At 45.4% G+C, this 13,703-nt stretch overlaps 1 protein-coding gene across 1 annotated transcript in view; it reads left to right on the top strand.

The window, feature by feature from the left end:
* CSMD2 (CUB and Sushi multiple domains 2) overlaps window positions 1-13,703 on the top strand; it is a 795,888-nt gene that overhangs the window by 570,030 nt on the left and 212,155 nt on the right. Inside the window, exons 16-17 of the mRNA XM_058195470.1 lie at window positions 1,719-1,857; window positions 5,864-6,051. Of these exons, the coding sequence (XP_058051453.1) occupies window positions 1,719-1,857; window positions 5,864-6,051 (327 nt within the window). The remainder of the gene's footprint in view (window positions 1-1,718; window positions 1,858-5,863; window positions 6,052-13,703) is intronic.

Genomic DNA, 13,703 nt, shown 5'->3' with positions numbered 1-13,703 from the left:
CTATTGGCCCAGTAGAAGTCAGGTGACCCAACTGGAAGTGAGATTCCAGATCAGAGGTCTTCAAACTTGGCCGCTTTAAGACTTGTGGACTTCAACTCCCAGAATACTTCAACCAGCATAGCTGGCTGGAGAATTCTAGGAGTTGAAGTCCACAAGTCTTAAAGAGGCCAAGTTTGGGGACCCCTGTTCCAGATTGTGTCCAAATCAACTGGCCATTCTCCTTTCTCTGTTATGGTAGAACAAGACTCCTGTCTTCTTCTAACTCCCTCCCCTTGCATTCTGTCCAATTTCCTTGCTGCCTTTGTGCTTCATGCTAGAAACAATTTGCACTTATAACCTCCTTGTTCAGTCACAAGAAATGTAAGATTTGTCATTTATATGTTCTGCCTTTTCAGTTCTTTTTTTAAAAAAAGCACCAACATTGCTCACAAACTGTTTGCAGCTTTGTTTACTTTAACTCCACTCTTGTTAAATCTCTTCTGAGTGGGTCATAGATGCTTGATAGTTCATGTGCCTTCTCATTCTTAGTTTAAGTGGTGGAGGAAAATAAAAAAGTATCAAAACCATTTCAAATTCCTTTTTATTCTCTGACAGTTTTGATAACCTCATCACTATCAACGTGTCCCCCAACTCTCTTGCTTGCCTTGGACCTGCCCTCCAGTGTGAGGTCAATTAAATGCAATTTCTAATTAGCTCTTTTTAATTAAATAAGAGGGAAAATCTGTCTAGAATATTTAAAGTGCTGTCTGATGTTTGAGGGATAAAAATCATCTGCAGACTGGGCAGAGCACCTGGAATTGAAAAAAATGGGTGGAAATCTGTTGCTTTCAAAAACATGGGAGGCCATTGGTGGATTATGCTTTGGAATTTGGAAATTCTACAATTTGAACACTGGGGGAAAATTGGGAGATTATGTTTTCGAGTAATGATCCAGGAAATGGGCAAAATTTGATTCTTTTTTGGTGAATTTCTTTCTCAGGCATGTTTAAGATATCAATTGTTTTTTTCCTAAAGCACAATCTTTGAAATAGATATAATCTCAGTCTCACAAGGGATAAAATACAAGGCATTCCCCCCCCCATCCCCAAGAACCACTGGTTTAATTACATCTCTAAGTAACCACTGGCTTAATTAACTCCTAGCTAACCTTTGTTAAGCCATCAATCATTGGCAGGAGATATGTTTTACCTGCACCAAGTCTGGCTCCTTGCCTGATATCCTGACAAGCCATTGCAAATCAGCATCCATTGTGCTGACCTACCTAATACCAGAACCCAATTTAACATAGAAAGTCTGAGATAGTCCAGACAAGGCTGAGCTACAACTCCCAATGGGCTTTCCTAACAATGCTGATTGTAGGCCAGCAAAATCTGGAGAGCTGCAACTTAACATATGTGACCTGGTGAGTGACAAAGAAAAGCTGCTTTGTCTCATGGTTACCATCTGTTCGTGGCCACTGGACTGGCCATGCTTGCAACCATTTTACAAGCCATCCAGCTTGCAGGACCCTGATCTTTTTCCCTGCCCTTGGAAGTTCTAGTAATGGTCTGAGACATTTAGGATCAGACTTTCCACTTGGTTGATCCCTGGATTGTTAATAAATACAGAGAGAGCCTTCTGTGACAAAACGAAGCAGAAAGGAAGTATGCTATTGTTTTACAGTATTGCTTTTCATACTAATAGTTGGTTATCACTTGTTTATTTTCTCTCCTGGATAGCTCCCTGTGGCGGCCACCTAACCTCACCAAATGGAATGATCCTGTCACCAGGGTGGCCGGGATTCTACAAGGACTCTCTCAACTGTGCATGGGTCATTGAAGCTCAACCAGGGTACCCAATCAAAATCACATTTGACAGGTGACCAACAATTTAGTCATGTCAATAAAATTACATTATTGGAAATGCTCTATATCAGGGGTCTCCAACCTTGGTCCCTTTAAGACTTGTGGACTTCAACTCCCAGAGTTCTTCAGCCAGCTTTGCTGGCTGAGGGACTCTGGGAATTGAAGTCCACAAGTCTTAAAGGGACCAAGGTTGGAGACCCCTGCTCTATATGTCAGCTGAGTTATAAATTGTCCTGGGGTGTCCTTGGTGTTCTCTGAGCTTGGTGGGGTTTTTTTTTTGGTGATCATTTCATATTGGAGTTTCTTGCAAAAATTAAATCCAGACACACACAGAGATAACTAAATCAGCTGGATTCATTAACTTCTTTATATTCATAATAACACATGAAGTATATTCACAATATACTTAGTTGATTCTTCAGCTCAGATCAGCAGACATGTTCACACACAGAGTACAGCAGAGAGACTAACACACACACTGGTTTCAGTTTCTCTTTACAGAATCAGAAGCTGCAGTCTAAGACACGCCCTGGCTCCAGTCTGTCTCAGCTCCCAATTGGCTGACTTAGTTGCTATGCTTATTCATTGGCTGACCTTGTTACCATGTCTCCCCAGTCATGATTATTCTGACATTTCATTACCCTCAACAGTGTTAGAAAGGAGTGGTTGATATTATCTAGTTGGATAACGAAATGTCTGCAAAAACAACAACAACCAAGCTCAGAGAGAATATCAAGAGCCCCACAGTTCAACTCTGAGCTACAAATATCCTCTTACATTGGTATAAATACTCATTTTTTAAAATAAAATAAAATAAAAGTTACTATCCAGGTTCGTTCATTTTTCTTTGGTTGTGCATATGGGCATTAAATTGTTAAAACTTGAAAAAAAAATATTTCTTTTTTGAAAAAAGCTATGATATACTTTTTAAAAGATGCTTCATTGAACTAAATGCTTTCCTTCACTGTTGAAAGCAAAACAAAATGTTGTATTGTGTTTCTGAGGTTTCTTCCTTCATGAGGCTAATTTAACTGTTTCTGGCTCTTTAGTGCCTAACGGAGTGAGATGGGATGGAAAATCTTCAGAATATATTTTGATTTGAAGTTTTTTGGAATTTTTTCTCTTTCAATGAATACATCAAAGAAAACATGAAAAAGAATGAAAAAACATATTTTACTCTTTTTCACATTCCCTTGTGTATGTATACAGAGATATACACATGCAAATGCATATTAAGATACAATATTAAGAGACTAAAAATCACTTTTGTACAATACATTCCTATTGTGTTTCCCCAAAAATAAGACAGGGTCTTATTTTCTTTTGACTCCCCCAAATAAGAGGTTGGCCTTATTATCGGGGGGGTCTTATTATTTTGGGGGTACAGGAGGCAGCGAGCGTGGGACTGGATGTCCCATCACTGCTGTCACCTCCCTTTCCTGTTCTTCGCAATGGCAGAGCAGCCCAACGCATCCACTCCACCCCAATGGCAACAGCTGCTCCCTTCCCTGCCATCTCTATCAAGAGGGATGGCAGGTGGGACAGGGGAGAAGGGAGACACGTGGAGCGAGACCTGGCTCCCCTTGCCATCTCTTCTCCCCCTCCCCTCGCTGGGCATGACAGTGCTACTGCCCCTCGTTTAGCCATCCGCCCCCTTTAGGGATGCAATTTGGAGGTGGCAGGTAGGGCGAGTAAGAAGCGGGACACAGATCTTACCTTTCAAGCTCCGTCACTTTCTTCGCCATTGTGTCCAGGGAAACACGCTGTAAAAGAAAACCTTCTCATGAGTTCAATCAAACTTCTCAAACTCGCGATGAGGTTTTCTTTTACAGCCAGCCACGTCTCTCTCCACACCTCTTGCTTCTCCCCCACCCCACCTGCCACCCCTCTCAATAAAGAGACAGCGAGGAAGGGAAGCAGCCAAGCTGCCATTGCCATTGGGGTGGGGTGGGGAGGGACGTGTTGGGCCACTTGGCCAACACAAAGAACAGGGAGGGAAGGGCATGTCCCCTTTTGCTCCCCCTCCAGCCTCGCCTCCTCAACTCATTTTGGTTGCGCAGCAAGCAACCAGAGGAAATGACAGGACCGGCTGCACATGCATGTAAGTAGTTGTGGGAGAGGCTTATTTTGCAAGGGTGGCTTATATTATCATATGTGCTGAAAAACCCAATTGGGCTTATTATCCAGTCATGTCTTATTTTCGGGGAGACATGGTATCAACACAGTCAATGTTTTTAGAAATATGTTTTGATTTAGCTATCACATAAAATTGGAATATAGATTGTCTGCATTAATCAACCCAAATTTTGGCTGCCCAAAATTGGTCAGGTCAAAGCCCAGAGTTGACACAATGAAATCCTGTTGAGTCCCAATTCTTTATTTGCTCACATCTAATAGACAGAATCTTGCCAGACTAAAGCTGTAACCTTTTAAGTTATTAGATATATCCTGGGAGATATTCCTTCCTCCTGCATCCAGCTGGGGACTATGCAGTCTGTTAATTTGGGCTTGTCTCCGGAATGTGCTGCCTCCCCTCTGGGAAAGCTCTGTGCTGCCAAAACTCCCCTCACTGTTTCTCCAGGTGCACATTTCATCACAAGAACATATACAAAATTTTAAAGATAGATTTTGAATGGGAATTGAAATAACTTCTTTTCACGGCACGCTTGCCTTTCTCCAGACATACCCACTACAATTCGTGTCCTTTTTCTTTGTACCACCCACTTTCTCTTAATTTTTACCTAATCCAGAGCATTTTGGGCATTCTTGATGAAGTGAAGATAAAAGGGAAAAGGCATGGGAACAGCTGGAGGTTAATGCTTTTTCTTTAGTTTGAATAACAAGACCCGACAAAGGATTCTCAAAGGATTCCTGTCAGGTGCAGACAGCAAGTTTCTCTTAGGGAAGCGGACATATTCATAATGGTGCTCCGTGGTAGAATACAATTCCCAGGGAGGGAATTAATTATTTCATCTAGGCCATGTTTTTCTACCCTTGGGCCTTTCTGTTCTTGCTGCTCTTTTAAAATTGGTTCTGTTTCATGTTTTATTCTCTGTTCAGGGTTATTGATCTTAATTTGCCATTTGTTTTAATCACAGTTTATGGTGTTGTTTTTAGAAAGTATTCACTTTGTTTTGATTCTGTAAGCTGCTGTGAGAACTTCAGTGATAGGAGCAGTTTATAAATATGGAAAAGGGAATAAAGTTAAATGGTGTGTTTGTGTGAACAAGGGTAGGATAGGTTCAGCTCACTTTGGAGAATCATATTTAACCATATTTAACCATGATTAAATATGATTTAATCATATTTAGCTTCTGGGGGTTCGGCAAGGTTCGGGTGATTCTCTAGCCAAGGATCGCCAGAGTTCAGTGAACCCCCAAATGCCACCCCTGGTTGGCCACACCCACCCTGCCCCTCCCAGGAGTCTCCACGTGGCCAGTTCATCATTCCAGGTAAGTGCAGGGGCCATGCGGAGGGTCTGAGAGGGCAAAAAATGGGCCTACTGGATGTTCTGGAAGTCCAGAAATGGGACTGTTTCTGCCCTCCAGAGGGCCTCTGGACTCCAGGGGGAGCAGTTTTCACCCTCCCAGAGGTTCGAAGAAAGCCTCTGGATCCTGGGGAGGGCGAAAAATGTCCGCCCCTGCCGTGGTGCAGGCAGCTTACTAGGCCACGCCCACCATGGCCATGCCCACCCAGCAGCGGGGCAGCGAACCCATTGCTAAAGGATCTGAAGCCCATCCCCCCTGTTTTTAACATAACCCATATCAACACACTGTGCTTAACAGCCACAGTGTTCATTTTATGACCACTTGTGTTTGCTTAATAAGTGCTGCAGGAAAGGTTATAAAATCAAGTCTAATCAGTGGTGACCCACTTCATGGTGATCACAACTTATGACCATAATTGTGAGGTTTAATTATTGCCATAACTGGAGGACTACCTATTATGGGAAGAGAAGGAGAGGATGAAAGGGGGCTAATTTATTACCAGCTTTTCTCTCAACATTTTTTTTTCTGTAGGTTTAAAACGGAGGTGAATTATGACACACTGGAAGTGCGTGATGGCAAATCCTATTCCTCCCCCTTGATTGGAGTTTATGATGGGACCCAAGTCCCCCAGTTTCTCATCAGCACCAGCAATTTCCTCTACCTGCTCTTCACCACAGACAAAAGTCACTCGGACGTTGGCTTTCAGATCCACTATGAAAGTAAGTAAATTAGACCTTTTCCAATGTCATGATACATCACCTAAATCTGTAGAACAGATCTTCTTCGTATGCTTTTAATCCGAAATGTGCTAAGGACTTAAATCTGGATCGTGCTGGCTGCGACTATGGCACAGGCAGCTGGTACAAGTCCAAACAATGACACTCATGATGTAACTTTCTCTTTCATGATGTTAATACTTGGTATTTGTGGTCTTGATGGAAATACATAATTCTCATTACTTGCACAACTAGGTAATATTGTATGCACCATCACTGGGTCTCTATCAGTGGTGGATTTCAACCAGTGTTACCATTGGTTCACTTCGCAGATGCGCTTTGCACGTGCTTTCTGCATGCAAGCTTGCTTAGCTCTCATGCACGCCAAACTTGCGCTCTGCGCAAGTGCATTACATTTCAGAACAGCTGAGGCACAGCAATCCACTCTGGGTGTGCCTATCAGCTGGGCTAAAAATGAAAGAATATGGGTAGGTATAGTGCAGGGGTGGGTGGGAGGGCCCAGCTGATGGTTGGAGTGAATTGGTTCGCTCTCACCTCACCATCGCCGATACCAGCTCGCCTGAACCTGGGCGAGCCGGTAGCAACCCACCACTGGTCTCTATATATTAGCGATGTGGAAAACACTGTCCTAAGTGTTTGCATATATGAATGCAAATGAAAATGTGGAAAGGTGAAAGGAAGAAAAACAACAACAAGCACAATAGCGCAATTGAATAATAGTAACAGCTGAATGTATTTAAAATCTAAGCACGGAACAGAAATAGAATCTCAATTGAATCTGAATTTGTTCCATGCAAATTAAATACATTATAACCTAGGCAACTCTAACTCTGACAAAATTAATGGAATATCAAACAGGTAACCACTTTACAATAAAAGACATAGATAAATTAGACATTGTAAGTCAAGGCCATTAGTTAAATCAATGTAACTAATTAAATCAAGTAAAATGATACAATTGAAAAGCCAGAGAGGCCTGTTAAAGAGGCCTGTCCAGACGCTATAAGGATTTTTTTGTAGTAAAGTAGAATAAAAGATGCATGAAAGCTGGATCACCTAAACTGGTCGGTCATGCATGTCCATCTGCGGGTTATGGAGAGGATTGGACTGGATTGGAATAGCTTGGACTGGTCTATGGACCCGGACAGACCGATAGCCATTTCTACTTGACTAAGACCTTGTAGAACTATTCCCCATAGGCACACTATGGAGATTGCCGGCCTGTCTGTTCCTGCTCTGTCATCGCTATCCGGTTCCTGCTCCATCTGTCCTTTTACCAACTGGACTCCCGCTGGAAGATTCACCATTTTATCTCTTTGGGATTTTACCATCTTAGCATCCCTCGTCGATTCGCACTTTTTCTATGCGCTACACTGTACATGAACTCTTGCGCCTGCAGTGCCCCGCCGCAGGAATGGCCCATATCGCTACCAAGGGCCGGCCTCAATGACGGGTCTTGGGACCCACAGAGGTGGCATGCGAGAAGAAAGAGCCTTTGGGGGTTTTTAGACAGGGCAATTTTAAGGGGTGGGAGGGGTAGGGCGGGTGATGGGGGTAGCCCGTCGGGAGGGAAACCAGTTCCAGCGCATGCTCGTGGCGACTGTCAAATGGGTTCGGAGGTTATGGGGAGTGTGTTCCTTTGTGTGAGGTGAGTCTATTTGCACGGTAAGTGGAGGGGCAGATATGGCGGAAGGGGATCGATCGATGCAAGGGGCCACGCGTTCGATGTATGCAGGCGATCGCGTGCCCGATCCCCCTGACTTCACCCGTTTCCCGGATGGTCAAGACTCTCAGAGCCTGGGCCTTCGTCTGATGTTATGCAACGCACGGTCCGTGGCCAATAAGGCCCCCCTAATATATGGTCTGATTCAGGGGGGTGCCACGGATATTATAGGCGCACGGAGACCTGGTTGGGTACTGAAGGGGCGTGCCCTGGTCGAGATGTGCCCACCGGGTTTCCGTGCATTCCATCAGCCGAGGCCCAGGGTAGGGGTGGAGGGTGGCGGTTGTTATTAAAGAGAGTCTAGAGCCGAGGAGACCACTGTACCTCAGATTGCCGGGTGTGAATCCCTCTTTGTGAGGTGGGGTCGTAGATGTCAGTTGGGCTTGCTGGTCGCGTACCTGGCTCCTTGCTGCGTGACAGCTGCCCTGCCCGAGCTTCTAGAGGTGCTTGCCGGGGTGGCAGTGGAGACCCCCAGACTTTTAGTCATGGGGGACTTTAATCTGCCATCTGCTGGCTCGTCATCGACGGTAGCTCGGGAGTTCTTGGCTTCCATGACGGCCTTGGACCTGACTCAAGTAGTGGATGGCCCCACTCACATCGGGGGAGGCACACTGGACCTGATTTTTGTCTCTGGTCAGTGGTTGAGAGATCTGGACTTAAAGGAAATAGTCATTGAACCTTTGTCATGGTCAGATCACTCTCTCCTTCGCCTGGACTTTCTGACCGCTACCCAACACCGCAGGGAGACGGAACCATTACGTTGGTACCGTCCCAGGCACCTAATGGACCCAGAGAGGTTTCAGACGGAGCTTGGGCCACTTCCTGAGGGTCTGGCTCACGGCACGGCAGAGGAACTAGCTGCAGCCTGGGAACGGGCTGCGGCTGGGGCCTTAGACCGTGTCGTGCCTTTGCGGCCTCTGACCCGGCACAGATCCCAACCGGCTCCTTGGTTCTCCGAGGAGCTGAGGGGGATGAAACGCCGGAGAAGACGCCTAGAGAGTTCCTGGAGGTCCAGCCGTTCAGAGGCTGATCGGACACTAGTTAGATCCTATACTAGGACCTACCTAGTGGCACTGAGGGAAGCGTTGCTCGCCTCCTCCCTCATTGCGTCGACAGATAACCGCCCAGCTGCCCTGTTTGGGTGACCGCTCCCTCCTTCACCAGGGGAGCGGGATGACCCGATGCAGGGACGTGCTGAGGAGTTTAACGTTATCTATACGATAAAATCGTTCAGCTTAAGGACGGTCTGGACCAAAATTGTGGCGATTCGGATGGGGCGTCCGAGGGCGGTCTTGGTGATGTTGTCTGGGATGAGTTTGACCCTGTGACTCCCGAGGACATGGACAGGTTGCTGGGTAGACTGAATGCCACCACGTGTTTACTGGACCCGTGCCCCTCCTGGCTGGTGCTGGCCACTCGGGAGGTGACACGAGGCTGGCTCCAGGGGATTACGAGTGCTTCCTTGTTGGAGGGAGTCTTTCCGGCCGCCTTGAAAGAGGCGGTGGTGAGGCCCCTCCTCAAGAAGCCTTCCCTGGACCCGGCTGTTTTAGGTAATTATCGTCCGGTCTCCAACCTTCGCTTCGCGGCGAAGGTTGTAGAGAGTATGGTGGCATATCAGTTTCCCCTGCACCTGGAGGAAACTGTCTATCTAGACCCGTTCCAGTCCGGTTTCCGGCCCGGTTACAGCACTGAGACGGCTTTGGTCGCGTTGGTGGATGATCTCTGGAGGCCAGGGATAGGGGTTGTTCCTCTGCCCTGGTCCTATTAGACCTCTCAGCGGCTTTTGATACCATCGACCATGGTATCCTGCTGCGCCGGTTGGGGGGATTGGGAGTGGGAGGCACCGTTTATCGGTGGTTCTCCTCCTATCTCTCCGACCGGTCGCAGACCGTGGTGACGGGGGCAGAGGCCGACCCGGCGGCGCCTCACTTGTGGGGTGCCGCAGGGGTCGATCCTCTCGCCCCTTCTGTTCAACATCTATATGAAGCCGCTGGGTGAGATCATCAGTGGTTTCGGTGTGAGGTACCAGCTGTACGCTGATGACACTCAGCTGTACTTTTCCACACCGGGCCACCCCAATGAAGCTATCCCAGTGCTGTCCCGGTGTTTGGAAGCCGTCACGGGTCTGGATGGGGAGAAACAGGCCCAACCCCAATCCCCCCAACACAGAGTGGCTGTGGATGCCGGTACAGTCAGCTGAGTCCACGGCTGACTGTCGGGAGCGAGTCATTGGCCCCGATGGAGAGGGTGCGCAATTTGGGCGTTCTCCTGGATGAACGGCTGTCTTTTGATGAACACCTGACGGCCGTCTCCAGGAGAGCTTTCCACCAGGTTCGCCTGGTGCGCCAGTTGCGCCCCTTTCTAGACCGGGATGCCCTATGCACGGTCACTCACGCCCTTGTGACGTCTCGTCTGGATTACTGCAATGCTCTCTACATGGGGCTCCCCTTGAGGGGCATCCGGAGGCTACAGTTAGTCCAGAATGCAGCTGCGCGGGTGATAGAGGGAGCCCCTCGGGGCTCCCGAATGACACCTATCCTGCGCAGGCTGCACTGGCTGCCTGTGGCTTTCCGGGTGCGCTTCAAGGTGTTGGTGAACGTCTTCAAAGCGCTCCATGGCATAGGGCCGGGCTACTTACGGGACCGCCTGCTGCTACCGAATACCTCTCACCGACCCGTGCGCTCTCACAGAGAGGGACTCCTCAGGGTGCCGTCGGCGCGACAGTGTCGTCTGGCGACGCCCAGGGGAAGGGCCTTCTCTGTGGGGGCTCCCGCCCTCTGGAACGACCTCCCCCCAGGACTTCGTCAACTTCCGGACCTCCGAACCTTTCGCATGAGCTTAAAACTTACCTATTTATCTGCGCTGGCCTGGGTTAGTTTTTAAATTTATGGGTTTTTAAATGGGTTTTAGTTTTAAATTTTAATTGTGGCCAATTTTAATAAGTTTTTTAAGTGTATTTTAAATTGTATTTATATATTGTCTATTTTACTTGGCTGTGAACCGCCCTGAGTCCTTCGGGAGAAGGGCGGTATACAAATTTAATAAATAATAATAATAATAAAAAAAAAATTCTCTCTTATATTAAACAACATCAAGATTTGGATTATTTTGAGTTTCTTTCTCCCGTTCGCTCTTTTTCAGGATGGTATAATGTTCTCCATCACAAATCCTCTCTTAACGTCTTATTCATTCCTTCTGAATGCCCTGCCCTCTGATGGTGTTGCTGTGTCCCCAATGCCCTGCCCGTGCCCATGCCCCCCCCACTCCCTGCCCTTGATGCCTCACTCTGCCAATGCAAATGCCACAGGCTGGACTGGGAGTGCCCATGGACTGGATGTCGCCTGCAGGCCATAAAATACCTAGGTCTTCTCTAAATCAAACAAAAAAAGTATTAAGCCCAGGTTTAAAGATTAAAAATTAATCCATTATCTGAAGAATAAGAGGGAACCAAAGATCTGAGAGTAGGTCCTGGAGAGTTTTTTAGAATTCTACCTTACTCTACCCTCCATGCTTTTCAATCTATATATGAAATTGTTGGAGCTTGACCTGGAATTTGGAGACAAACTCAGCACCTTGAAGATACTCAGACTGAAGAGGTCTGTCCCAGAGGTGGGTTTCAACAGCTTCTGACCAGTTCTGGAGAACCAGTAGCAAATTATTATTATTTTTTGCCAAAAGTTTTTTTTATTTTTTTACAAGCATAATAAAAAAAAAATCATTGTGAACAAATTATTAGTCAGGTACATCTTTAAACATATCAAGTTTTACCTAAGTTATAATCTAATACAATGTATTTTCCTTCCTCATCTTTAAATTCAATTATTTATTTGCACGCAATCTGATTATAGAAGTAAACCAAATTCAACCCACTCAGGAGAATATTTAAATGAAGTTTAGTCCCCGTGCTTAATTCTCTGCATTAATAAATTCTATTTACGTTTTATAATTTCACCACTCTCAGCTTTATATGTACTAATCAGAGGTCATCCTATCTAAAATCTCTTTTTTAAAACTGCCCAGAGATCACATAGACAGTTCCATTCTTGCCTCATCTTCCTCTGCCTCTAAATCAATAACATATATTTAAAGTTTTCCATCTAATCCATTTTAATATCAAGTAAAACATTTAACATTTGCAAGGGTAGTCACTAATTCTTTCCCCCAGTTATTCTCCCAAAATATTAACTGTTTCCTTAGAAGTTTTATCAAATCCTTTCATTACCTTATTTATTTGCAAAAACAAAAAAAGAAAATTTCTTCCTCAGTATCATTTCCCTCTTATTTCAATTTATTCTAGTATTTTTCCCTCCATTTCCCAAAACCTCAATTATTTTTATCATAGTTGTCACTCATATTTTAATATAAATATTAACATTTTCTAAAATGAATCTCTTACTACCTTACTACCAAAATACTTTCAGCATGTCAATTGTCCCACCAGAGGCAAGAATATTCTAGACCACTGCTACACAACACTAAAAGATGCCTATCGGTCTTTACCACGTGCAGCTGTAGGACACTCTGATCATTGCATGATTCACCTTGTACCTGCTTACAGGCAAAGACTTAAAGCCATAAAACCAATAATTAAATCAGTGAAAACCTGGACGGAGGAATCAGAATTAAAGCTACAGGCATGTTTTGACTGCACTGATAGGAATATTTTTAAAGATACCTCTGCAGACCTGGATGAACTCACAGATACTGTAACATCATATGTCAGCTTCTGTGAAGACCTATGTGTACCTACAAGGAACTTGCGAATACACAGTAATAACAAACCTTGGTTTACACCTAAACTTAAGCAGCTCGACATTCCAAAGAGGAAGCCTACAGAAAAGGTGATAAAATGCTGTACAATCAGGCCAGAAATGCACTAACAAGGAGATAAGAGCAGCAAAAGAAGCTACTCTGAAAAGCTAAAGAATCAATTTTCAGCAAATGAACCAGCAAACATGTGGAAAACTCTTAAAAATATCACCGGCTATGGCAAACCTCCTTCCCAGGCTGAAGGTAATCAACAACTGGCAGATGACCTGAATGAGTTTTACTGCAGGTTTGAAAGGAAACTACAGCCACCTATCTCCACAACCCCCATCTCAGACACACCAACAACAGCCAAGCCTCCTACAACTGACCCCATTTCATTGGGTTCACAACCCCTAGTGATCACAGAAAAGGAAGTGCAGGACCTATTTCACAGACAAAAGCCAGGAAAAGCTCCAGGCCCAGACAAGATAACTCCTTCTTGCTTAAAAGTCTGTGCTGACCAATTGGCCCCCATCTTCACCCATATTTTCAATAAATCACTAGAGATGTGCTATGTTCCTTCTTGCTTCAAACGCTCTACCATCATCCCAGTGCCGAAGAAGCCCACCATCAAGGAACTGAATGACTACAGACCAGTTGCTCTAACATCTGTAGTCATGAAAACCTTTGAAAGGCTAGTGCTTTCCTACCTGAAAATCATCACGAATCCGCTCTTAGATCCCTTGCAATTTGCATACCGAGCAAATAGATCAACAGATGATGCTGTTAATATGGCTCTGCACTACATCCTACAACATCTTGAGTCTCCAAAGACCTATGCAAGGGTCCTTTTTGTAGACTTTAGTTCAGCATTCAATACCATCATTCCAGACATTCTTCTAACTAAGCTAAACCAGCTACAGGTACCGGAACAGACTTGTAAGTGGATCACAAGCTTCCTAACAAACAGGAAGCAGCAGGTGAAGCTAAGCAAGATCACATCAAATACCTGTACAATTAGCACAGGGGCCCCCCAAGGCTGTGTGCTCTCCCCACTTCTCTTCTCTCTGTATACCAATGACTGCATCTCCAATGATCCATTTGTTAAGCTACTGAAGTTCGCAGATGACACAACAGTGATTGGTCTCATTCGAGACAATGA

This window comes from Ahaetulla prasina, chromosome 10, assembly GCF_028640845.1.
Source record: "Ahaetulla prasina isolate Xishuangbanna chromosome 10, ASM2864084v1, whole genome shotgun sequence".
Classification (NCBI taxonomy): domain Eukaryota; kingdom Metazoa; phylum Chordata; class Lepidosauria; order Squamata; family Colubridae; genus Ahaetulla; species Ahaetulla prasina.
Note: the sequence above shows the minus strand (reverse complement) of the source record. Positions and strands in the feature narration are given on the sequence as shown.